The following is a 27,193-nucleotide window of genomic DNA, read 5'->3' on the forward strand; positions in this document are numbered from 1 at the left end:
GCAAAATGGGATAAGGAAAAGAACCTGGTTCAAAATCCTGTGGGTGTTCGACGGGTTTTTGTGCAGTGCTGCATAAAATAATAACTTTTAATGAGTTTTCATGCAGGGCCATTTATATGCAAAGGCAAGTTAATTAATAATACAAAGAAAAAAATTGGTTTAGCATGGCACAAGCATGCATAGGAAGCTGCCCACGTTCTTGCACATGTACGTGCATGCAATCTTGGTGCAAGTTGGACACATCCTGGCCACATGCACGTAGAGTAGATGTAATAGTCTAGTTTTATACGTGTACGTATTTGAGTATCTACGGCTGGCCGGCAAGGTCGCGTTTATACATACTCGAATACCTGCTCGTTGACATACTCTATATAGGTATATATTCATATTTGCGCCGACAAGCACGTAGATATAGGCCTCTGACCAATATCAGGTAACTAAGATGCTCACGATGCATTGTTTGGTATGCATATGACTTCTTTGCGCACATGAGAAGGGCTTGTGCGGCACATTTGAAAAGTAAAGGAGCCATCGGTGGCTAGCTAGCTAAAATTGGCAATACATACATGGACCAGATTTGGTTACCTTTTCTTATGCAGACTTGTGCGTCAAGAAGAGCAATAAAAAGAAAGCTTTGGCCACGCTCAATCGGGGCTAGTCACCTATAAATACATGAAGAGAGCCGACGTATCGACGGGGGAGAATTGGCCGCAGCCAGCAAGGAGACGCGCCCAAGGCGGCGGCGTCGAGTAGAAGGGACGCGTCGGCAACGAAGTCAGACGCCCCACAAGACGGGTGCGCAGTACACCACGGCATGGAGATGCACTGAAGGAGATGCATGCACGTGCAACAGCCGTGTTCTTTTCTTCTTATATGGTATGTATAGTTTATTCTTAACAGGTTTCAGGGAGGATGCACCCGGAGGAGAAGACAACGGCTCGCGCGACGGAAGTCAGGCGTGCCCACGGAGACAGTGCGTACGTACACATGCGAGAGGATGTGGCAGCGGCAGTGACACCCATCCGAGCTCGACGACGGCGACGGCAACACACGCGAGGCCGAGCTAGCTCACGGCGAGCATGCAGATGGTCGAGGAGACGGAGAAACAGGAGCGTACCAAGCCCCATTGACCAACTTTATTTGTTACTATATGTCTTCTATCTATCAGGTGCTACATAAAAGGGCAAGGCAAGAATAACCAAGTCGGAGTGCCACGCAGCTGAAGGCCATGCATCTGCCAGCAGCAAAGCCATCAACCGGGAGACCATGGAGATGAAGAAAGCTGGGCACTCAGGAGATATGTGCAACGGCTAGTACGTCCTCTTCTTTCTCTATCGTACGTACGTTCTTTTTTCATGTACCAGGTGCAACGGAGGCGGCGCACGACGCGCCCAAAGGAGGTGGCTGCGAACGATGAGACGATCTTCTCGTAGGAGCAGTTGAGGCGGTGGACGACGCGCCCAATGGAGGTGGCCGCGGACAAAGTGACGCTCTTCCCGTACAAGGTGTTGTCGAGGCGGTTGACGACGCGCCCAACGGAGGTGGCCGCGGACGATGCATCGCTCTTCTCGTACCAGGTGCTATCGAGGCGGCGGACGATGCGCCCGACGGTGGTGGCCATGGACGAAGCGTCACTCTTTCTTGTACCAGATACAATGAAGATGGCGGACGACGGCACGGGACAAGGAGACCGCGTCAACAACGCCAGGCCCATTGCCAACATCATCGACCCACTGCCGCAGAGGATTGCAGTGTGGAGCTCGCAAGGAGGATGTAGGTGTGGCGCTCGTTGGGGACGCCATCGACGTCTGCTTCGTCAAGATGGAGCCAGGAGGCGTGGAGGCTAGCAAGGATGTCGCCGCCTTTCCGCGGTGGATGGACGGAGCTTGCTAGGACGACGCATGTCGTCTTCTTCAACAAGCTGGCGTCACGAAGGACGAAGGTGTGGAGACTTGCGAGGATGCCGCCGCCGTGCCGCGTTGGATGGCGACACCGAGCTCGCTAGGACAACATCCATCGTCAACATCAACAAGCTGGTGTTGCGGTGGATGGAGGCGTGGAGCTCGCAAGACGACACCACCGATGTCTACCTCATCAAGACGGAGCCCACGACGCAGGAGTCCATGAAGATGACACACACACCCCCGGTGCTGCCCGCAACACGGATCCCGTGATACGAAGAAGATGGTGCTACGCGATGACACGTCTTCACCGACCCTTACCACGATCATGCAATGTGTTTCCTTTGTCTTGGCGGCCCACCGAATATGGTGTCCAGCCGAGACGAGGTGCACTCTTCATGGCGTACAGGTTTCGGCGTAGGGGCAACGTGCCCTTTGTCTTAGCAGACCACCGAATACGGCGTCTAGCTAGGACGGGGTATCAACCACGCCCTTCCATGATGTCACCTTTCTTCGGCACCGCGATGCTTTGCCCTTGTCTTGTTGGACCACCGAATACGGCGTCCAAACGAGACGAGGTGCACCATTCATTGCATCAGGTCTCGTTTGTCGTACGGGTGGCGTGATCCTTGTCTTAGCAGACCACCAAATACGGCGTCTAGCTAAGACGGGGCATCAACCACGCCCCTCCATGATGTTACCTTTCTTCGGCCCCGCAGCGTGATCCTTGTTTTGCCAGACCACCGAATACAGCGTCTAGGCAAGACGAGGCATCCACCACGCTCCTCTAAGATGTTACCTTCCACGGTCTCGTGAGGCGGAGTCTTTGTCTTCACAGACTGTCGTAACCTCGGCGTCTAGTCGAGACGAGGCACCTACCAAACTGGCATTGCCGATATGAGCGAGCGTTGGTTTTACACCGACGCCGATCTCCATAAGAATACTCCCGTGAGGCGAACCCCTTGCGTACCCCGACGAAACCGCTACATCGTCAAGAAGTCTAAGCAGAGCAGGACCCATGCAACTTCAACACCGACTACATCGCTGTCAAGACCGATGAGGCGCGACGGCGAGGGTGAACGTGGCCGACACAGAGCCATGTTTTGAGCGGCACGTGTACCGACGAGGACACGGGCTTTGCCGTCGCCCACACCACACACACACACCAGCATCATCATGCATGGAGAACGCGAAGCGAAGACGACCACACGGCTTAATCAGAGGTATCTCGCGGAGCAACCCGCGGGAGTAATTAACCGGGAGCTTTTCGAGGCCCCGGGAACCAGGAGACCGCACATCGTCATAGTCATGCAGGCCGCGCTAGTAGGCCACGGAGCGCAATCATTTTTTAGGGAATCTTGTAATTTTGTTCATCCAAAGAGATAAATGAAATACTTGTGTCCCGTATCAGTTTTCTTTGTGTACTATAGTACACTCGCACGCCCGCAACATTTATTTTCCCTTGGAGCGTAGAGAGATAATAATGCAATAACTAATGTTATTTTTTATTATTTCTCGTGTCAAACAGTGGGACTTACGTATAAGTTTTTCCTCCTTTGCAATGAATACCTTTATATGCCCGTGGGTAATTCACCTAGTTTCTAACTATACATCATTTTTAGCTTTGTATTTGATATGCAATGCAGGCTGGAGGGTTCCTTGAGCCGGAGATCATCCACTACAACCCCAAGGACTTCGATCTCGGCAAAAAGAAGGCCTTCCCCTTTAGAGACCAGGTATTTCTTCTACATCGTGCTCTGAAAAAGTACAACTATTACAATGTTGCTGACCGACACTGCACAATGCACCGATGGCAGCATTTCTTCGCCTCGGTGGAGAAAGCCAACAAGGACATCGGGGTTACGCCGGAGTACGACCTCCTCGACGGCTTGACGGACTCGTACAACCTCGACTTTGGCCGCGGGAGCTTCAGGAAGGAGGCTGACTTCACCACGAACGACATGATCCTCGGCAAGAAGCTCGTGAGCGTCTGAGTCCACCTGAGGCGTGCACGGATGGGCACATGGCTCATGGCAGTTCAAAGTGTGTGGCAACTGCGTATGCCGTGTGCATATGTAGCACAGGGAAGACGATCCCAGTTTTGGGATATAGGTTGAGGTTCACTCATCCGATGAAATGTACTGCTGACACCTACTTCTCTCCTTGTGGCATTTGGTTTACTTTAGTTCAATTTATACTGTTTATAATGTTATTGGTTTTCTACTATCCGAACCCAAATTTGTTCACTAAAGACTTGAAAACCGTACCTATTAATATCGGTTTTCTGAGAGCGGAACCCGAATTTGATCACTAAAGATTTGAAAATCGAACCTAATAGATTGAAATATTCCGTTTAACTGGATTACTCATAGTGTCACACTTCGTGTTCTTAACATGCCAATAGAATAGGGACCTCCTATTTCCCGGCCCGTGCCATGAAAGACAAGGTAACACACACACCCTCGCTCTCCCCACGCGTGAACTTGGCCCGGCCCAGGTGCGGGACAGGTCTCCCTTGTTTATTTTTTCGTTTCTGTTTTTATTCTTTTGCTTCTTTTAAATAATTCAAGATTTGAAAAAGATTTGAATTTCAAAAATGTTCATGAACTAAAAAAATGATTAAAAAATGTTCACGATTTCCAACCATGTCATTTTTTGATTTTGATGAACAGTTGTGTATTTTTATGAAGAAATTTTGTTTTTATGAATATTTTAATTTTTTGAACATCATTTTAAATTTGATGAAATTTTTTATTTCAAGAATATTTTTCAAATTTTATGTGTATTTTTTGAATGTATGATCGTATTTTGAAATGTACATTTTTGAAATGGATGAACAATTTTGAGTTTGTTGAACAAATTTTGAATTCAATGATTTTTTTCCAATTTATGAACATTTTGAATTCGATAAACAGAAACTGCTCACAAATATTGGAAATGTTCACGGAAATGAAAAATACAAAAAAGAACAAAAGAAAGGATAAAATAAAACAAAATAAAAACAGAAATGATAAAAAAGAAAACAAAAAATGAAAAATGAAAAATGAAAGAAAAACAAAAAGGCCGGTCTGGGAATGTTACCAAAACTGGAAGTGGGAGCATGCGCTACCATCGGGGGGTGCCCATTTGATCAACAAACGTCGACCTACATGGAGAGTAGGAACCCCGAATAGAATACGTTGAGGCATTGAGAAAGAGGTGTTGCTGACTATGGGCCTCACTTGCTCTTTGCATTGGAGCAGATGTGCCTTAAAAGTCAGTGGGGCATGTAGAGAAAAAGAAGTCGATTGATATTCATGGAAAGCTCAAATGGGCAGCACTAGGCACCTGTTGACTGGCTCTAGCCTCGACCAGGGCGATTCCCATTCCCCCGCGCGGGTCGGGGGACACGGAACAAACGCGCGCCCCCGCCCGCGCGGATGTGCCGGACCATTAGTCTGTTATGCGTTTTTCTATCTATTTTCTTTAATTAATTAATTCTGTTCTCACTTTCCTTTTTCTTCTCTATTTTTTTTGTATTTTCTTTTTCCAAATTCCTAATAAAAACTAAAATTCGTAAACACCTTTTAAAGTCATGTGCAATTTTGAATTCATGAAGGTTTTTGAAAACCATATACATATATTAAATTTTGAACATTTTTTGAATTTGAGAACATTTTTGAAAAATCATGATTTTCTTCAAACTTCTGAACATTTTTTTTGGAAGTCATGAATATTTTTAAAACTAAAAAACATATTGTGATATTCATGGCCGTTATTTGAATTCAAGAACTTTTTTTTAATTTGTGAATATTTATTTCGATCACTTAATTTTGTTACTGGTTTGCCGGTGTTTCAAAGCACACCAAACATATTGAAAGATAACCACTTATTCTTTCTGCGATACTAATATATGAATTTTATTTTTCACCAAAGATATATAAGCTATATCTGATCGTGTATTAATGTGTAGATACTAGTCAATTCATTAATGTTTGTAAAATTAGTGATAATTATTTTGTTCTTATGATAATCATATCCCACTGAAGATCTGAGGCAGAATTTTATTGATGGTTATTTGGTGCATATTGATAATATTCCATATTTTGACATCATATTTATTATTTTCCACATTTAGGACGGATGCCCATTCGATGTGGGCGGTCCATGGCGGCCCCTATGTTTGTTTGGACCGTTTCCATTACATGCGTTGCGTCGCTATGTTCGGCCATCTTCAGTGTTGCATTGAGCATCTTTTTTTTGGTTTATTTCTTGTTGCTATAGGAAGTTCTAGTTACAAACAGTTTTTAGCGGAAGTTCTAAATTGTTAAGGGTCTCAGTTTAAGTCCGAGCAAGGAAAGAGAGCCCATTCGCCCTTCAAGGACTTACATGCACAATAGGATAAGGAAAGGAGCCTGGTTGAAAATCCTGTGGGAGTATGGTGATAAGCCATGTGTAGGGAGGAGTAGTATGTTGGCTTTCATTAAATCCTGTGGGGCCGGCCGTCTTGTAGTTCCGATGCTATGCTTTTATTTGCTCCTTTCCTTTGCGAGCGAAGAAGGCAAAAGTCTCGCAAGTGGTAAATCCTTTTCTTCTCCTCGATGGCAAGCATCAGCAGAGCCTAGGCGCCTGGCATCCAGTTCCATCTCTCGAATACGCCGCTAGCTTGGTGCAGCCGCAATCCAGAGGGGAGGTAGCTTGCTTGGCATGGTCGCCGGCCGCGTCCTTGCCTTCACTCGGAGTCGGAGGTAGCCGGCCATGAGAGCTTCTCCCTCCTCCTCGCCGTGCCTGCATGGCCACGGAGGCAAGGTGGCGTGCGCGGTGGCCGCCTGCCTTGCGCTCGTGACCTTCCTGGTGGTCGCCTTGGATCCCAGGACCGGAGCTTCGTCCTGGTTCCTTTCTTCCTCGTCTTCTCCTCCAGTCGTTCTCTCTTCCTTCTCCTTGCGGCCGACCGCGAGGGGTGGCAGCAATGGAGGCGGTGCCCCTCTGTTGGCGACCTCTAGCTACGCTGCTGCCGGCGGCAAGAACAGCAGCGGCAAGGAGGTGCTCTTCCGTGAGGACGCTGCCGGCGGCGACCCGGTGGCGGCTTCCTTCGTCAAGGCTGACTCCGGCCACGTCGACGGCCCCGTCTCCGTCGCGCCGGCGCCGGCTCCGGTACGGATTTTTTTTTCTCGAGCTTGCCCTCGATCGTCTCTACATAAACTTTAATGAAAAATTAATTCTCGCCTTCCTCGTTTCAAGTTACTTCTGCTGCTGCTGCCGTGTGTGTGAACCGGAACTGGTTTCTGGGTTTCCGTGTCGATTGGGTGCGTGGAAGCCATGCATGCGCGCGACGTTTTCTCACACAGCGGCGTTTCCTGTCGTGGTTTGCCACTGACAACATGGGTTACACCAGTACGCTGTTGAAATCAGTTAATTCCGGGCGGCCGATCTCGCGCCCTCCCTCGGGTGCGGTGCTGTTTCTCTCGCCACGTGCCTCCCCGCGTGTCACCCTTCCCTTTGCTTATCCATCGTCGTTGACCAGGACGTTTTCTCTCACAATTCCTATCTTCCTCACAAACCACGGCTCATCCATTCCACGGCCACCGCTGTCGCACGGCTGGAGCTGACCTAATCGCGCGGCGCTGGGTAGAACCCATCAGGTGCTTGAGCCGGCCGGCCGGCGCCTAGCGCTGCCTTAGATACTAGAAATAGTTCAGATTTTGTTCATATGGGGGTTGCCGACTTGATGTTAGAAATTGGTTTTAAAAAAATAGATATTGGAAATGTGCACATATAGTAACTTTTATTTAATTACTGTCTTTATATCGTTTTGTTTCTTACTCCTGTTTTGGAGCACAATGATTGTTTTCTATTCCTATGAGACATGAGCTGCAGCGTATAAAATTCACATGGATAGCTTAGTTCATGATTTAGATGCATGCATACACTGAAGAAGAAAGATGCATTCCGCTTTCTTTCCTTTTTCTTGAGAGAGAAAGATGCTCTTGTCATGGATCTAGCAGGTTCCTTTGTGAGTGAAGAAAGACATTTTCGTCCCTTCCATGCATGGGCTTGACTGGAAGGCACCTAGTTATGGGAACACTTCCAGATTTGCGAGAGGACCACACAAGTATGCTAGGGGTTTCAACGGTTTGATCCAAATCGGCTAGAACTTGTCCTCAGGCTATTTATGCACAAGCTTGAAAAAAACAACTCAAATGGCATGCCGAATTGATTCCTTCGCAACATTGGCTGGTTGTTGCAAGGATGATCTGTGTTACTTATGCAGTGAGCATTGCTCCTGAAAGTGGAAACTTCTAATTGGAGATCCATGTTTTTTTTGTTCATGATTTAGAGCTGTCAATGGGTTTACAATATTTAGAAAGTAAAGTTTCTCTATAGTAATGTTTCGGACCAGCTATGTTACACTTGTGTTTGTATAGAGCATGATTAATTTAACAACAACACTATAACTACTGGGCTTGAAAGGCTTTGTTGTTGTTGTTGTTGTTGTTGTTGTTGTTGTTGTTGTTGTTGTTGTTGTTGTAACCTACTGATTTTGCAAAATGATTTGGACTGGGCTTATCGAGTTACTTACATCTATACATATTGTGTTCCAGGAAAGTGGATTTGACGATGCCGCTATCCCGGACGGCCCGGTTGAAGTAAGGGTGCCATTAATGCAGGGGAGGGTGGATGTAAAACTGGAAAGGGTAGAACTCGGTCTCGCGAAAGCTCGTTTAGTGATAAGGGAAGCTATCCGGAACAAGGACAAGCGTCCTCCACTAACCGACAAGGATTATGTGCCGGTTGGACCGGTGTACAGGAATGCCTATGCATTTCATAGGTACGCAAATTCCATTCGCGTCTAAACACTTGACCATTAGTCATTAGGGTATGAAATGGCTAAGGAGTAGTATTGGAAAGACACATCTAACATGGGGGCTGTTTGCTCATTTTGGCATGTAGGAGCTACTTGGAGATGGAAAAGCTGTTCAAGGTGTACGTGTACGAAGAAGGCGAGCCACCAGTGTTCCACGACGGTCCGTGCCGCAGCATATACTCATCGGAGGGCAGATTCATATTTGCCATGGAGATGGAGAACCGGATGCGCACGAGGGACCCCGAGCTTGCCCATGTCTTCTTCCTTCCCTTCAGTGTCGTCAAGATGGTGAAGATGATCTACGAGCCCAACTCGCATGACATGGAGCCGCTGCGCCGGACTCTCTCGGACTACATCGACGTTCTGTCCACCAAGTACCCGTACTGGAATAGGAGCCTCGGCGCGGACCATTTCATGCTCTCCTGCCACGATTGGGTAAGCACGCAACTTCACTCACTATAGCATTTCAGGAGTTTGTCGAAGACATCCAAGTTCACTCACTGTAGCTCATGTGTGCTAACCGTACCATGCATGTGTGGGTGTATCAGGGGCCATATGTGTCGTCGGCGGATGGCCATCTCTTCTCCAACTCCATCCGCGTGCTGTGCAACGCCAACACCTCGGAGGGCTTCAACCCATCCAAGGATGTGTCGCTGCCCGAGATCAACCTACGGACCGACATTATCGACGATCAGGTCGGCGGGCCATCCGCGTCGCGCCGCCCCATCCTGGCCTTCTTCGCCGGGGGCGACCATGGCCCCGTCCGGCCGCTGCTGCTGCGGCACTGGAAGGGTAAGGACGCCGACGTGCAGGTGAGCGAGTACCTGCCCCGGGGCGTGTCATACATCAACGTGATGCGGCGGAGCAAGTTCTGCCTGTGCCCCAGCGGCTACGAGGTGGCCAGCCCCAGGGTGGTGGAGGCCATCTACCTCGAGTGCGTGCCGGTGGTCATCGGCGACGACTACGTGCTGCCCTTCAGCGACGTGCTCAACTGGCCCGCCTTCTCGGTGCGGGTCGCCGTGGCGGACATACCCAACCTCAAGACGATCCTCGACGCCGTGTCGCCGCGGCAGTACATACGGATGCAGCGCCGGGTGAGGACCGTGCGCCGGCACTTCATGGTCAACGGCCCGCCGCGCCGGTTCGACGTCTTCCACATGATCCTGCACTCCATATGGCTCAGGAGGCTCAACGTCAGGCTCCATGGACAAGACTGAAATATTCTTGGGTTTCCCTTCTTTTTCTTTTAGGGAGCGTCTAACAACCAGCCGACTGGTTTTGGTTTGGGTCTAGGCCAAATTTCTTGTCCAGTTGTGATTCGGCACATGTCCACCGGTTTAGTTTTGCATCGTAAATATTTGTTTTTGGTTTGGGTCTTAGGGAGTGTCTAACAACCAGTCAACTGGTTTTGCATGGTAAAAATTTGTTAGAACTTGGGGGTGAGGTGGCGTATTGGGAATGGAGAATCAGTTCAAATTTGTCGGGATAAATGGGTTGCTCATGAAATTTTTCATCCTGCCTTTGCCATTATTATTTTTTGGAACATATCCTGCCTTTGCCAGTTTACCAAACCGTGGAGTACTTGTCAATGGGAAGATACTACTAAAAGTGAAGATACTTACCAAACCGTGAAGATTTTGTCAATTCCTGTTGGTAATTGTGAGGACTTCGCTATCTGGCCTTATACTACTAAAAGTGACATTTAGTCGGCTAAATCTGCATGCAACTTGGCTCGGTCTACAAGGAGGGCTCAGGCACTTCATCTGATCCTATGTGTTCAACTAATTAAGCAATGGAAGATCCGTTGGTCGATTAAGACACCAAGTAAAATGAAGATTATTTTATGGTGCCTAGTACTCCCTTCGTCCGGAAATACTTGCCATCAAAATAAATAATAGGGGATGTATCTAGATGTATTTTAGTTTTACATACATCCCTTTTTGTTCATTTTGATGACAAGTATTTTCGGACGGAGGGAGTACGTGATTGTAGATAACGGTTTTCCAGTTACAGCAGAGACACATACCTGCTGATTCACATTTGTTGTTTATGTGGTCGGTTGGAAAGTGTTGAACATTATTTTTTGATGTGTCATTTTACTTCAGCTGTTTAGGATCCCATTAAACACCAATTCGGTTTTATGTAGGAAGCATATGAGAAATGCTAAACAGTGGTTGTTTGATCTTCTTGCTAGATGCAATGAAACCCAAGCAATTGATGTCTCAGTTGTGTGTTGGCACATTTGGGAAGCTTGCAATGATGCCAGGAATTCTGAAACAAACTTGTGCCCAAGGATGATAATAAACAAGATTCAGGTGTATGTGGATATGATCGTCATGCATTGTCGAAAGCCGGACCAGTCCATAAGGGCGTGTTTGGTAGGCTGCATAAAGCCCAACCAGGCCCGGGTGGGATGGAAAAAGCATGTTTGGTTGCTTGTAAAGAGTCTTGGCTCGCATGAGCACGATACTTAAAGCACCCCGGATCTTGGCTCTCTGGGAACGCTCGCGTAACACCGCCGATAGTTATGCTACAGTAACCTCACATTAATGATGCCATGTCACCATGCTTGCTAAGCTAAATTGCGCCTTTGGTAAAAAAACAAATTCAAATCCAAGTTCAAATTGCAAGTCAAATAATATTTTTTCAAATAGTAAAACTAAAATGTTTGCATTATTTTAAAAATTTCCCTGATCATTTGTCATGTTGAAATCAACATCATTTGACTCACCAATTAATCCCTAGGAAATTATAAATTGGTCCAACTACAACTAAAATAGGTATTTCAAATTAAACAGATATCTAAAGTATTCAAAAATAATCGAAACTTGTTCTGGCAGCTCAAAACATGGCCTACTATTTATGTCCTAAATATCTAGTTCAACTAAATTCAAATGGTATGAAAAGAAATTGCAAAACAGTGACAGGAAAATAAAACAGAAAAGAAAAAGGGGAAAGGACCTAAAGTTACTATGCCATTGGGCCCTATGCAGCCACAGTGCGGCCTGGCCCAGTCCACCAGGCCTTTCACTTTCCTCCTGCTTGGAGAAGCAGATCCATGGCGCGGCCGCCATCGTGCGGCTCCGCGGCTCGATCCTCGACGTGTGGCGCTACAGGGCGTCATGGAGAGGATAAGGGTGTCGCCTCCGAGCCCTAGGAGAAACCCTAGTCCATTCCCCCCTTCCACTCGCTGATTTCTTCCACCCCGAGATCGCCCGCATGCGTCCATGGTCGTGCCTCCGCTGTAGTCGTGGCAACCGGCCACCATACGCCGCTCCACCGTGTCCTAGAGCATCGCCCATGATGGCTACATCAACCACATGCGTCTTCTCGAGCAGCAACGTCGCCGAGCAGCCGCCTTTGTCCATCTACTTCAACGTTAGCCATCGTTCGATCCGCACCGTCTCGACAACCCCCAGCTTCCACGAGCACCTCATCCGCCTCACTGTGAGGCCCCGCACAAAAGCCCTCTCCTTCCCGTGCATTTCGGTCGCCCTAGCTAGCTCTCCATCGCAGTCAAGCTCCTATCGCCGCCGTTGAGCGACGGGGGCAAGTGATGTATGTTGTTGGGGGAACTTAGAGGGGAGATGATCAGGTCACCAACCGCCTGGACTCCTAGCAATATTTCCACTAGCCCAAGATGGTATCCATACTTCAAGGTGAGCATTGATAGTATGTGAAGAAATATGCCCTAGAGGCAATAATAAAGTTATTATTTATTTCCTTATTTCATGATAAATGTTTATTATTCATGCTAGAATTGTATTAACCGGAAACTTAGTACATGTGTGAATACATAGACAAAACATAATGTCCCTAGTATGCCTCTACTTGACTAGCTCGTTAATCAAAGATGGTTATGTTTCCTAACCATAGACATGTGTTGTCATTTTATGAACGGGATCACATCATTAGGAGAATGATGTGATGTACATGACCCATCCGTTAGCTTAGCATTATGATCGTTACAGTTTCATTGCTACTGCTTTCTTCATGACTTGTACATGTTCCTCAGACTATGAGATTATGCAACTCCCGAATACCCGAGGAACACCCTGTGTGCTATCAAACGTCATAATGTAAATGGGTGATTATAAAGACGCTCTACAGGTGTCTTCGAAAGTGTTTATTGGGTTGGCATCGATCGAGATTAGGATTTTTCACTCCGTATTTTGGAGAGGTATCTCTGGGCCCTCTCGGTAATGCTCATCACTATAAGCCTTGCAAGCATTGTAACTAATGAGTTAGTTGCGGGATGAAGTATTACATAACGAGTAAACAGACTTGCCTGTAACGAGATTGAACTAGGTATGATGATACCGACGACCGAATCTCGGTCAAGTAACATACCGATGACAAAGGGAACAACGTATGTTGTTATGCGCTTTGACCAGTAAAGATCTTCGTAGAATATGTAGGAGCCAATATGAGCATCCAGGTTCCGCTATTGGTTATTGATCAGAGATGCGTCTCGGTCATGTCTACATCGTTCTCGAACCCATAGGGTCCGCATGCTTAACGTTTGATGACGATATGTATTATGAGATATGTGTTTTTGATGACCGAAGTTTGTTCAGAGTCCCGGATGAGATCACAGATGTGACGAGGAGTCTTGAAATGGTCTAGACATAAATATTGATATATTGGATGGCTATATTCAGACACCGGAAGTGTTCCGGAAAAGTTTCGGATAAAACTGGAGTGCCAAAGGGTTACCGGAACCCCCGGGGGAACTAATGGGCCTCGATGGGCCTTAGTGGGAAGAGAGGAAGGGCCAGAAGGGGCTGGCCGCGCGCCACCCCTTGGGTCCGAGTTGGACTAGGGGAAGGGGGCGGCGCCCCCCCTTTCCTTCCCTCCCCCCTCTTCCTTCCTTCTTACCCTCTTCCTTAGGTGGAAACCTACTAGGACTTGGAGCCCTAGTAGGATTCCCCTCTCCTGGCGCGCCCTAGGAAGGCCGGACAGCTTCCCCCTTCTCCTTTATATACGGGGTCAGGGGGCACCCTAGAACACACAAGTTTCTCACCCTACCGTGTGCGGTGCCCCCTCCATAGTTACACACCTCGATCATACCATCGTAGTGCTTAGGCAAAGCCCTATGCCGGTAGCATCATCATCACCGTCGCTACGATGTCGTGCTGACGGAACTCACCCTCGTCCTCAACTAGATCAAGAGCACGAGGGACATCATCGAGCTGAACGTGTACTGAACGCGGAGGTGCCGTGCGTTCAGTACTTGATCGGTTGGATCGCGAAGAAGTTTGACTACATCAACCGTGTTATTGAAACTCTTCCGCTTTTGGTCTACGAGGGTACATGGACACACTCTCCCTTCTCATTGCTATGCATCACCTAGATAGATCTTGCGTGATCGTAGGAATTTTTTTGAAATTACCGCGTTACCCAACAGTGGCATCCGAGCCATGTCTATGCGTAGATGTTATATGCACGAGTAGAACACAAAGAGTTGTGGGCGATAATAGTTATACTGCTTACCACCAACGTCTTACTTTGATTCGGGGGTATTGTTGGATGAAGCGGCCCGGACCAACATTACATGACTGTGTTCATGAGACTGGTTCTACCGACGTGCTTTTGCACATAGGTGGCTGGTGGGTGTTTGTTTCTACGATGCTACGATGGAGATCAAGGTGTCGCACCGCTGAAGATGGAGATCAAGTGGGAGTTCTTAAGTAATATGATTAATTGAACTTTAATTTATCATGAACTTAGTCCTAATAGTTATTTTGCATGTCTATGTTATTGTAGATCAATGGCCCATGCTACCATTCCTTTGAATTTTAATGCGTTCCTAGAGAAAGCTAAGTTGAAACATGGCAACAACTACATGGACTGGGTCCGTAACTTGAGGATTATCCTCATTGCTGCACAGAAGAATTACGTCCTGGAAGCACCGTTGGGTGGCAGGCCTACTGCAGATGCTACTTATGATGTTAAGAACGTCTGGCAGAGCAAAGCTGATGACTACTTGATAGTTCAGTGTGCCATGCTCTACGGCTTAGAATCGGGACTTCAAAGACGTTTTAAACTGTCGGGGGTTGGGTGCGACATATGCCAAAGGATGGCTTATCATGGTGGGAGCGAGTAGAACGTCGTCGGTGCCTGGAAGCGGGATAAGGCGTAGACACGTACCCGGCGAACTTTACCCAGGTTGGGGGCTCTCCTTGGAGATAATACCCCTACTCCTGCTCTGCGGGGTCTCCACATAATCACTAAGGCACTAGTGATACAAGGTGCTCCTAGAGCTGTGTCTAGAGGTAGGATAAGGCAGGGCTAGCTCTCTCCTGCTCTAAGGAAATGGCTAGTTCTATCGGGGCCCGAACCCTTTGCATGGGTGGCCTGGGGGGCTTATATAGGCCTGCCCCCCAGGGGTACAATGGTAATCGGGCTGGCTGTTGGGCCCGTCCGTCAGCGTTTCCAGCCTCCGGCTCCTCCGCCGACTACTGGGGCCCGCCGCCTAGTGGGCCCCGCTGACTGGTTGGTGGCTGCTTACTGTAGCCGTGCCGTCTATGACGAGGGCTTGGTCATCTCATCGTGGCTATAGTCCCGCCTCCTGGCGGGAGGTTACTGTAGCCCCACCTGGTCTCATCAGGTTACACTAAAAAAAAAGACACATCCGTGACATTTTGGGCCGAACGAATTTTTTCCTGTCATACCTATGACACTTCTATGACGATAATTGTGACAAGATGCTCCGTACAAAGTACGACAGAGAAATAACCACAGAGAAGGAAGCTAAAAGTAAACAATCAAATGAGCATTTTTGCATTTGTTTTGCACATGAATCGTTTCACAAGCTTGACTAGTGTTGTTTATATACTTTTACAAAAACCGCATCATAATGTTAAAACATGCATTTGCACGTACATAAGTAATAGTAGTACTCCCTCCGTCTAGGTGTACAAGTCTTCCCTCCTTCTTGGTCACCGTGCACAACCAAAGATGACTTATTGACCTGGACGGAGGGAGTAGCACAGTCTGCAAGCATATATCGAGAGAGACGTATAGTCCGATAGTATATAGTAAAGTTTGTGCTATATGCACGTACTTGCAAAGTGCGTAATAATACACAACGTTTCTAAACTTTCCCTTTTACATACTTAATTAAGGACGCTAAAAATTCCTGAACGTTTGGAATTTATCATTTGCGTCATAAAACTAATGAGATTGCCTTACGAAACAAAAATTATACTCCTCCTAAAAGCCACGACACTCGCAGGAGCGCTTGCGGCGCGCCACGAGTGCCCTGCTGCGCGGCCGTTTCCCAGCGCACCGACACAACGCCTCTTCCTTAGCCTCGCAACTCGCGAGGTGCTGATTGGCGGCTTGCCGGCGGGCGAGCGCGATCTCACCGGTGTGGTGATCCGGCGCCAACAGGTACTCTTCCTGGCTGGAAGCGTGCACCCGGTCCATGTACCGCCAAGCGTAGATGAGGCGCTTGGGCCCAACTGCACTCAGGGCGTCGGCACGGGCGTCCTCCGCCACCCTCATGGCCCTCGCACAAGCCTTCTGCCAAAGAACCAATTGCTTGACTCTCTCGGACGCGACATAGATCTCCCAGAAAGCTTGTTGCGCGGTGAGCTTCTCTTCCTCGGCCTTCTTCTCCGCCTCTATTTTAGCGCGCTCTGCTGGAGGCAAAGCCTCCCACAAGGTGACATCCATTTCTTTCCAAAGCTCCTCAAGGCCGGGGGGCTCGGCGGGCGGCGCGGCGTTCTCCTCGTAGCGGGGAGCCGACGCGTCCTCTGACGCGCGTGCTGGTGAGATTGGGAACGCCGATGCGTCCACCTCGACGCGTCGCGGTGAGGAGCGGAACATCGACGTGTCCTCCTCGACCAGTGGCGACGAGGAACGAAACGGCGATGCGTCGCGTCGCGGCAAGGAGCGGAACGCCGACGCGTCCTCCTCGACTAGTGGCGGCGAGGAGCGGAACACCGACGCGTCCTCCTCGACTAGTGGCGGCGAGGAACGGAACGGCGACGCGTCCTCCTCGACTAGTGGCGGCGAGGAACGGAACGGCGACGCGTGGCCGTCCACGCGGTGCAGCGAGGGGCTCCTAGGGCTTGGGAGGGGCGATGCCATGGTGGTCGACGTGAGAGGTAGGGGGAGGAGATAGCGATGAACGTGAACGTGAGGTGGAGGAGATAGCGATGTCATGGGAGGCGCAATATTTATAGCGAGCAATGGCACACCTACGTAAGATATGGACTGAGCTGCACTGACTTAACTGCAGGTCCAGTTGCGTCACTGACATGTGGGCCAGTACACCACTGGGCCCTTATGTCAGTGACCCAATGCACCTGAAGTTAAGTAAAAGCTACATGGGCATATTTGTTAGAGTAAATTATGGGGGAGCGAAGGGGTGGAAATATTGCTGGTCACAACGGATTGGACAAGCGTGGGGGGAGGAGAGTCATGCATGCAGATTTTTTCACATGGGGTGGAGTGGTGGGACCGCCAGAGGGAGAAGGAGAGTTTCGCAGGCATATTGTTTCCACACATGGAGAGGAAAAGATTTGGAGATGAACGGGCTTCCTGCAGGTATGGGGAACGGTGCATAATAAGTCATCTTGCATGCCGGGCTAGGTATAGTCGCAAGTCATTAAGAACATACACGCCCCACACATGTTCATATTTCAAGGTGCACTAAATTATTGCATGCGATGATTAAGGCTGGCCATCATGGTGGTATATTAGCTGGTATCATGCACACGGGAACATCAAACAAGCTGATGTGGCAAAGAATTAAAGAAGAGAGTGGGGTTAGAGTAACTAGTGTTCATGCATGCATTGGTAAACACATTTTTTTGTGAAGAACGATAGCATTACTTGAGTACTTTTGCAGACTTCAAAAACTATTCCACCGCCTCTACTATCTTGCTAAGAGTAGGTGAAATTTTTGAGTCGATCCCTTTAAACTAGAAGGGAGGTAGTGGTACTCTAATAGCTAGGTGTGTAAGTCATCTTACGAAAACCAAATAATCCCAAAACACGTAGGCGCGGTGCATTCACTTCTACCTCATTTCTTGTTTCTTGACATATCAACCAATAAGAGATGAGGGTGTGCATGCTTTTAATGACCTGAGACTATCAAACATGACATGCAGTGGTTAGTTCATTGCATGCAATACTATTTAATTAGCAAATAAACATTAATGTCTCTTGTTTTCCCCTCCTCCTTGGTCACGGTGCACAGCCTAAGATGACTATTACTCACCTAGACGGAGGGAGTATCAACATTCACAATGTCAAATCAATATTTTTACACTCATTATAAAACGTAGTTCTTATACTCATTATAATCAATATTGTAGATATTGATATTTTTAGTATAAATTTGGTCGTGGGATTTCATTGATGCATGTCAAAGCATGGGGGAAGCGGAGCTTAGGGCTTGCATTGCCGGTCTCTACATAGGTATTTCTCTTCATAATCCTGTAATTTTAGAGACTGATTGCGCTTTTGTGGTAGCGTCTCTTGCATCGGGGGACTATGACAGGTCTGCTATGAGTGACCTGAAGATGAAAGCGTTGAGCATCTCGAAGTTGATCAACAATCTTCAATTGTCAAAGATTAGCCGTTCGGCCAAGAAGGTGGCACACTTAATCGCTAAGTATAGCTTTGACAATAGATTAGATGGTTTTCTTGTAAATAACGTACCGCCCTGTGTGGTGAATATTGTATCGAATGAGTGTACTGGTGTGGATGGTTAATTAATATAAGGTGGTGTTCAAAAAAAGTATATATTTGGTCAAACACTTTGCAAACGGTTGACGGGAGTAAAAAGGACCAGAGGGAGTATCATGCATGTGGAGTAGGCAAAAAAAGTTGCTCATTTATAGCCGGTCGAAGTCTCAAAGGGCGCGACCGCGCGAGGGAGGCGAAGGTCGTGGGAGGCGCGACGGTTGACGGAATCAAGTGAAGTTACATCCACGCGCCGGCATGGCGTGCGAACAGGCAGAAGCTATACCGTCAGGCCTACGATATGGGTCTAGTAGACATGACATCTAGTGGGTCCCGCATAGTTCTCGAGAACTCTTTGGGGGCTTGTAGCCGTTTATCCACCGGGCAAGCCAGCAACCCCACACCGTTCGCACGCCCTACTTGTCCCCGTCTTCTACCTCACATCAGTTCGCTCCCAGTCGTCCCGTTCTTTCACATTAGTTCGCTCCCAGTTTTTGCGGGGTACAATAGTTCAACTTCTCCTAACCCTCCTCCAAAATCCATGGCCTCGCAAATCTTCATGGTCGTCGCTGAGTACCAGGTTAGAGCCATCACCGGCGATCAGTTCATCGTCATCTACACACGTGGATCCGCGACGGTGAAAGCATGGCTTGCTCGCTTCCTACGCATGTTCAACAGTTCAACGGATGAGTGGGTCGCTGGGCTAGATGTTGAGTACACCACAGTCCTGGGACGAGAGAAGGATCTAAAGGAAGAAGAGAGGAAGAAGCCCGCCATGATCCAGGTTTGCGTACATAACATTTGCTTGGTCTACCACATATGCCATGCCGACGTTGAGTGCCAGGATTTTAAGAACTTCCTCAAGGACAAAAGAGTGAAATTCATTACTGTAGGCTTTAAGAACGATAGGGATGTCCTGCGTTGGATAGGTCTCGTTGTAGGCCAGCACTTCGATCTCCAGAAGGCAATCCTGGTGTCCTCCTCTCAACCTTCAATGCTGACCCTGGCAGCAGCCATGATTGATCCTTCGTATGCTAAACTGAATAAACCTCATCACGAGTTTCATCATGCATGGGAGACGAAGACATTAGATGAATATCAATGGATGCCTACCTTTGTTTAAATATCTACATGGGTTGGATGAAGAAGCAGAGCCCAGTGTCCGGTTCAAGCAAAGAAGCGTCGGCGAAGAGGAAGAGGAAGAGGGACGAGGACAAAGTCGAGGACGTGGACCCGGACTCCGAGTAGGTGGCAGTGTCGTCGCTCATGCTGGTTCTACTGCAGTGTCAAGCAGACTAGTTGCTTAGTTTATTTTCAAGGGTGTGTTGTGCTGAGGCCCCAGCAGAACTATGTTTATGTTCTTTCTCGTTATCTGAACTCTTTAGTCCGTAGAGTAGTACTCCCTCCGATTCTTTTTTCTTTGCGCCTAAGACCGAGCTCACATACCAAGGAAAAGATCTTCAGGTTAAATCTGGACCAAACTGCCCCTGATTTGCCATAGATAAAAAATGGAGTAATTATGATCTGCATGCAACCCATTGGCGCAGCAGGTTTTACGCCTCAATTCCCGTGCGCACTACTCTCTCTCCGTCTCTTTGCATGCGCTTCTCTTCCCCTCTCTCTCTCTGCATGCACATGGAGGAATTAATTAACTCAGGTATGCATGCGAACCATGGGAAGCGGATGCTGCGGGGCAGTTTTGGAAACTACGGCCACAAACGGGGATCGCGCAGACTAAATAGGAAAAAAAATCGAAAAAAGTTATGCGCAAACTATTACGGATCGGAGGGAGTACTAGTACTATGTCTTACTACTGTTCTTCTTGCAGTTGGTACTACTGCTCATACCTTCGTGTTCCTACTGTACTTAATACGTTCGTACTAGTAGTATAATTTGGGTCAGTCGATTTGTGAAAGAAGTTCGATGGAGCGAAGGAAGAAGACGGCAGAAGAGGTGGAAGAAGCCCTTCTAGCCATCCATGTTGCATCAAACGGCTCACATGAGTCGACTGACCCAAATTGCTCCTTCAGATTGCAGGATCCACGTGGCATTCAAGGTCTCGAAGGTAGATTCCGCGTCCGCACCCGGTTTGCGGGCTCGACGCGCGTGCGACCGGCTTCCGCCGCGACAGCCACCATGCGCGCCTCCTCCGCGTGGGCGGAGACGACAATGACACGCTAGTTCCTCCTCGCCGGCGTGCTGGAGCACGCGCTTGTCCTCCTCTTCGTACGCTGCGTGCATAGACGCGGCTCCACCAGCTGATCGTGTGCTTGGCAGCGCGGCGGCATGGCGAGGAGGGACTGCAGACAACATGAGTGGGCGAGCCTTCGGCTTCATGGCACAGGGATGGCGGCGACACGGCGGTGATGGGCGAGAAATTGTTGTCCGGAGCAGGCGGGCGCCGACATGCACAACACCGGCGGCGGCATATTGATGAGTGAGCGTATGGGAGCTTACTTTAGTTTTATATAAGGTTGGTCAAACTTAAAAGAAAACCGTACTACTAAAATTAGACTTAGGCAACGCTTTTATTTTTATTTTTTTGAAGTTAGTACCACAACCACGATACGGAATCCTGTGCAAGCGCGTGAACCGCGGCCGCGCGGTCGATCGAACGGTGCGTCACCGTGTCACGCTCGAAGGACATCCACTGAACCTTTTTGTGTGTGTGAAAACAATCCTCGAATATTACTCAACTTTTTTTTCCTGGGAAAGTTCTTGATGCTGCAATATTTCCATATATTTGAATTTAGCTCCAGTTTGTGTTTATTTGGATTTGGACGTTTTAGGTGCGCCCTAGTTTTTTAATACTTATTTTGTGTGTGTGTGTGTGTGAGAGAGAGAGAGAGAGACATAGAGACAGAGAGAGAGAGGAGCATCCGTAACACAACAACCATCTCTCTCGATTCGTCCGTCCCTCGCACGATCGCATGCAACATATGCATCAACGCGCATATTTTGACACCCTCACTCGGCCCCTGCCCACCTCAAGGCCCGCACAATCTCTTCATGAATAGCCATTTCTCTCCTTAGGTTTGTTTTCGCTCAATTTCTGACACACACACACACACGCAGCAGAACACACACACACACACACACACACACACACACTCCCCCGAGCACACAATTCAACCCCATCCAAGGTTATACGGCGACCACTCTCGCTTGTGCTTCTTTGCACCCCAACATGCACAACACCTCAATCTTCAAAGAGGGCATCGAGCAGATCGAAGACGGCGACCACACCGTGCTAGAGAATGCGGGGTCATTTGGAAGCAGGGTGATGTGACGATGGCTAACTGACTCCTCCCCCCACCCTCTCTCTCTCTTGCATAAAATTACCAATCCCTCTCTCCCCCGCACAAAATTGTCAATCCCTGAATCCATGAGATCCTTCCCCTCTCGTCCATGTTTTTCCAGCTCTCTCATCAAACATGTTGTCTCTTCTCCTTCCACGTATACAGAATCACGTATATTACATGTCTCCATCTTTCTCACAGACCTAACTTCTTTCTCTATCTTTCTCTTTCTCTCTCTCTATCTCGTTAGGTTTGTCTCCTACTCTCTCGTCCACATACATACAATCTTTCCCGCCCTATCTGCTCCATCTTCAAAAGTTCTCTCTACATGTTTCATTCACACAACGGGATATGTCAAAATGTTGCTTCTATAATGGCTGATGTAGAGTTTTGGTTGTTTTTGTTGCATCCTACAAAGTAATAACTATGAAATGCATTTAGATTCTCATTTGACTGGGATTATGTGAGTTTGAGCATGTTGTGAAGTACTATAGACCTTGTATACATCTTGGTATTCGACAATGATTGTAACTATTGAATTGTATAGACCATTACATTCGAAGTCAATAGCCTAATATATTTCTTTCACAATTTCAACAAATGATTAGTTCACTACAAACTAAGAAAACAAATGTGTACTCCCTCCGTTTTTATTTTAGTATGCGTATTAGCATTGGTCAAAGTCAAGTTTTGTAAACTCTCAGAAAGCTTATAACAAAAAATATTAATATATACAATAACAAATAAATACCATTAGATTCATTATTGAATGTACTTTCACATCATACATATTTGTTATGGTAAATGTTTATATTTTTATATAAACTTGGTCAAACTTTAGGAAGTTTGACTTCGGTCAAACCTAATATGCAGAGTTTACTACTACTACTCGCTAGTTGCTTTGCCGAATCACTCAACACGCCACACGGGGAGTCCACTGTCACAAAATTTTGAGGTCGGCGGGAAAATCTCCCGCGACCCTGATTCGAGTAGTGGGAAGTTACCATCATAGCCTTCGGAACAGGCCTACGGACGACGCTTGGTAGGGGTTGTTTTCATAACTTCAGGTTCACCCTACCTAGCCAGCCCCACCCCGGCACCCAGAGTAGTACACCTGAATACTCCCCATTTTCTATCCCCACCGCAAAATAGACTTCTCCACGGCACCGCAGCCTTCGTGCTCTTCCCCTTTACATCGGTACACTCATCCACCGCAGCGCATCTGCCTCATCGACGACCTCGTACGCCGCACTGGAGCCGGTCCACCGTGGTCGTCATAGACGGAGCCTCTTCCTCGGCATCGTCTTCCACGGTCTCGGATCTGCTTCTCGGAAGCCAATGCCAAGCGCAGAAGTACCACCGTCGTGGACAATGAACTGACTCCCATTGCCGACCATGACTCACAGAGGCCGCCGCGACCATTGTTCTCCTCCTCGATTGGTAATGTGTGTTTTGAATCACTTAGTAGTACATGTGCAGTTCCAATTTTGTTCATACCAACCCTTCAATTTTCTTGGGTGCTATTGTTCCCGTAAAAGTAATTGGTTATAGCCTCCATTGTCCAACAGAGTATCGGCCTATAATTGTGCGTCGCTCTTGTATCGCACTGTGCTTGGGTAGGTTTTTCATCTGCAACCAGCAGTGTGGCAAATGTTGGAAAGGTTTTTAGAACTAGCAAGATGCCCATGCGTTGCAGGCATCAAGATGCATTTGTATGAGTAGTTTATGTTGTGGGAGAAAAGGATGAACGAGGGAAGGCCTTATTTGCAAATCTTGAGAGGGGTATGGGTATCTTTTTTTATCTATCTATGCTGAGAACTATCTTGTACTTTCTAGTATCTACTTCTCGATCTCAGCACTGTAAACGCTTTTTTAAAGCCCCGCGCGTTGCGATTCTATTGGAGATGCGCTAAAATGGCAGACGAGTGCTTTAATGTTGCCCACAAGATGAGCGAGTATTACTAGTAGTATTTTTCTTGCCATGTTGAGATTTTAAAACCACGAGTGTGAACATGCAGAGGAGCAATGAAGACCAAACACGGGATATTCGGGACATCTTCAAGGAGCATGGCAAGTTAAAGAGGAGTTGCACTGAACCTGTAAAACGAGCTTTGGTAAGTAACACCCTTTCAATTACTTTCATTTAGCCTCGTGTTCTTCGATGTGTATATGTTGTAGTTTCTGTTTCTCTTAAGCATGGTGTTCTTCCATGTGTAATAAGAAGAGTCTTAATCGTCGTAATGCTTTCGTTTTTAACTTGATGTAGGAAGTGGGTGTTCTCACCTTGTAGTCTGTTTTTATATTTGTTTGCCATTTGAATTCACTTCTCCGAGTTTTGTTTATCTGGTTTCTACTAAATGGAACTAGGTTTCTCTGAGTATTAATCTAAAAAAGAAGTAGCATCATGTCAGGATGCAGTTCCTGCAAGGAGGGAAGTATGGTCAACCTCGAGATTATGTTTCCAAAATGAGGCTGGATTACACACAAGGTGCTAGTTCCCTAATGATGCTGGATTAGACACAAGGTGCAAATTCCCAGATGATGCTGGATTACACACAAGCCAGGTGGAGTCGTCAGCTGTTCGTGTCCTCGTGGCATTAGTAAAGGCTGAAAGAAAGCGTGCAACAGCCCTTGAGAATGTAGCTGAGTTCCTGAAGAAGTGAAAAGAGCAATCAGATGCTCTCTTCACCCAAGCCAAAGAAGAGATGGAAGAAGCCAGAAATAAGCTAGCAGAGGCAGAGCAGGCTAGGCGTCTCCTGCTATCTAAAACTGTTGTCAATACAAAATTTCCTTCATAATAGCTAGGTTCAAATGTTTATCCAGTCAGCATGCCTGTTGTGATGTTTGTGCATCTACTGATGTGGCACAAAATGTTTTTTTGGGTCATGTAATAACAGCAATTACTTTCCAAACAATAACAGACAAAGCATTGGACATGGTATAGTTCACGCGCAAGCCCGCCATTCCAAGTTCAACTTCCACATCAAACTCATGTTCACAGATATCTGCACATTCATACATAATGTCCACAACCATGATTCACTTCAAAGCCACAAAAAATGTGAGGAGAGTTATAAATAAAGAAAAACCTCTACTAGTTCCTGCTACCAGTGCGAGCACAACAAGTCAAGACCATGCGTCAATTAATTACTCCCTCCGTACGAAAATACTTGTCATCAAAATGGATAAAAAGAGATGTATCTAGAACTAAAATACGTCTAGATACATTCTATTTTATTCATTTTGATGACAAGTATTTCCGGACGTCATTCTTTGTGTATAGAACTAAAATACGTCTAGAACTAAAAGAGTATATTTTAGTCATTCTTTGTTTTCTAAAATGCCTGCCGGCTCGCGGAAGGACGTGTTGCCGGCACACGTGCGGATTCAATGAAGGCAGGCGGGGCAGTCTTAAGCTAGTTGCACGCGGAGAGGAGGCGTGCTCAGCCGGGCCTGCAGCGAGTGCGGCCCTCTTGGCCGGCGCGCCGGTTCAATGCCTGCGCTATGAGAGGTCGCGTCCGTGTCAGAGAAATCACTCCCTCCACTCTTTTTTTGTTTGGGTATAACAAAATCTCATTTTCCATTCACATTTTACAAGTTAAATTTGTGGACAAACTTTGACCCAAAGTACGATGGGGACTAGTAAACCAAAAAAGGGTTTCCCCTTCCGATTACTGAAAACCAGCATCTAAATCTAAACCATAGTATTTGCCCTAGAACTACCAGGTTCAACATCTCATAACATAAACCCATAAAACCATATGCCAAGGAGGTACGTAGTACTATGAATTCCATTTTCGCTCCATACCAATCGTTCTAAAAATTACTTACTACTTATAACGTGCCATTGAAAATCAGAACTCTTAACCCTGCTAAAAAACGATATTTTAAACGTGGCTACTCGATCTGTGGCAACTGGTGAGCCACCGCGCTCCAAGTCGTTCACCTGTGGTCCCGACCATCAACTCCTACAAAGGTGCTCCACCACGTACCCGATACCCGCGAATGCAACAATCGTGCACCTATGGTTTTAGGGTTTATTTGTTAACGTCGCCTTTAAGTAACACTCATGTGTGCGAGACAGCGAGAGGCCGACTGCGTGCGCGCGCCTCTTCTCTTCGTATATGTACTCCACCGTTTGTCTAGTGTCCAAAAATTATAATAACTACTAGCAATGTGCCAATGCGTTGCCACACGATCAAAGTAGATTAATACATATTCACCGATTTGATAGAAAAAAAAGTCTAGTTTTGAAATACGTATATCACTAAAAATATGTTATGTTTCACTCAAAATATATTCCTTTGGCGGTTTTGATGAGATAAGGGAGGAATGTTGTTGGTTTCAAGACTCGAGAAGTGGTATATGTCTAATTTCTACTCTTTCTAGCAAGATGCCCGTGCGTTGCATGGAACATCAAGATCTTGTGGGAGAAAAGGATGAACGAGGGAAGGCCTTATCTGCAAATGTGGTGAAGAGTGTGGGTAAATTGCCATATTTTCCTTCCTATCCGTCAGATATAAATCGGACGACCTACATTGCAGGATGGCAGGACCACCATCATCACCAACTCTATTTTTTATCCCCACTCTTATAAAAAGCATTGTCGGTGATGATCGTGTGGCCGTCCGATCTATATCTGACGGATAGGAAGGAAACTATGGCAATTTTGCAAAAAGATACCCACACCCCTCTCCACATTTGCAAATAAGGTCTTCCCTCGTTCATCCTTTTCCCCCACAAGATAAACTACTCATACAAATACATCTTGATGTTCCCTGCAAAGCATGGGAATCTTGCTAGTTGTTGCAAAAAGCCCATGTGTGTGTGAGAGAGAGGGAGAGTGGAGGAGGACGGAGTGCATGTGTGACAAAGACACAAGTAGTGTGTGTGTGATAGGTATCAGCTTAAAATGAGGCGATAGTGTGTGTGTGCACGATCGAGAGGGCGTGTCTCAAGAAGGGAAGAAAAAGCTACATAGATACAAGGAGCGGGAGAGAGACATGTATGCGATGGTGGAAGCATGAGTGTGCGGGTGTATAAACCTATCTAGAGGCTAGCTAGTCGATAAATGTTTGCGAGAGAAATATGAGTCGGGGTGCGAAAGCAAGAGTTTTGTGTGTGTGAGAGAGAGACGGCAGTCGGGAAGGGGAGTGGAAGCAAGAGTTGTGTGTGTGTGTCTGTGTGTGTGAGAGAGGAGACGGTAGTCGGGGTTGTCTGATCGGTGTCAGTCTGGGATGGAGACGAAAGGGAGACCGCAACAAATGTTGTGTCTACAGGAGAGAGAGAGAGAGTAACTTTAGTGGTATGAGTCATATGTAGAGACATATAGGGTGTGTGAGAGAATCCCATAGAGAGAAAGACAAAGTGAAAGACGAGTGGAGACTGTGTGTGTGGCGGTGAAAAAGAAATCTTAGGTACCGAGTGATACCAGAGAACAGTAGAGACGT

General features: G+C 47.2%; 2 protein-coding genes across 2 annotated transcripts; both read left to right on the forward strand.

Moving 5' to 3' along the window:
* Positions 1-687: 687 nt before the first annotated feature.
* On the forward strand, positions 688-4,139 carry LOC123115584 (chloroplast stem-loop binding protein of 41 kDa b, chloroplastic). The gene is made up of 2 exons (XM_044536714.1): positions 688-3,637; positions 3,719-4,139. Exons 1-2 carry the CDS (start codon positions 3,542-3,544, stop codon positions 3,893-3,895), a joined length of 273 nt encoding a protein of 90 aa, XP_044392649.1. The 5' UTR covers positions 688-3,541; the 3' UTR covers positions 3,896-4,139.
* A 2,278-nt stretch (positions 4,140-6,417) lies between these two features.
* Positions 6,418-10,254, forward strand: LOC123115586 (probable glycosyltransferase At5g03795). Its single transcript, XM_044536715.1, has 4 exons — positions 6,418-7,034; positions 8,483-8,709; positions 8,832-9,180; positions 9,294-10,254. Exons 1-4 carry the CDS (start codon positions 6,639-6,641, stop codon positions 9,960-9,962), a joined length of 1,641 nt encoding a protein of 546 aa, XP_044392650.1. The 5' UTR covers positions 6,418-6,638; the 3' UTR covers positions 9,963-10,254.
* Positions 10,255-27,193: the final 16,939 nt, after the last annotated feature.

The sequence above is a fragment of the Triticum aestivum genome, chromosome 5B, assembly GCF_018294505.1.
Source record: "Triticum aestivum cultivar Chinese Spring chromosome 5B, IWGSC CS RefSeq v2.1, whole genome shotgun sequence".
Lineage (NCBI taxonomy): Eukaryota > Viridiplantae > Streptophyta > Magnoliopsida > Poales > Poaceae > Triticum > Triticum aestivum.

What these genes read in the sequence shown, in the direction of transcription:
- LOC123115586 (XM_044536715.1), top strand. Translation starts at nt 6,639, where the DNA reads ATGAGAGCTTCTCCCTCCTCCTCGCCGTGCCTGCATGGCCACGGAGGC. An exon ending in TCGCGCCGGCGCCGGCTCCG is followed by an intron (nt 7,035 to 8,482) that starts GTACGGATTTTT and finishes ATTGTGTTCCAG; the next exon opens with GAAAGTGGATTTGACGATGC. An exon ending in AATGCCTATGCATTTCATAG is followed by an intron (nt 8,710 to 8,831) that starts GTACGCAAATTC and finishes TTTGGCATGTAG; the next exon opens with GAGCTACTTGGAGATGGAAA.
- LOC123115584 (XM_044536714.1), top strand. Translation starts at nt 3,542, where the DNA reads ATGCAGGCTGGAGGGTTCCTTGAGCCGGAGATCATCCACTACAACCCC. An exon ending in CCTTCCCCTTTAGAGACCAG is followed by an intron (nt 3,638 to 3,718) that starts GTATTTCTTCTA and finishes CACCGATGGCAG; the next exon opens with CATTTCTTCGCCTCGGTGGA.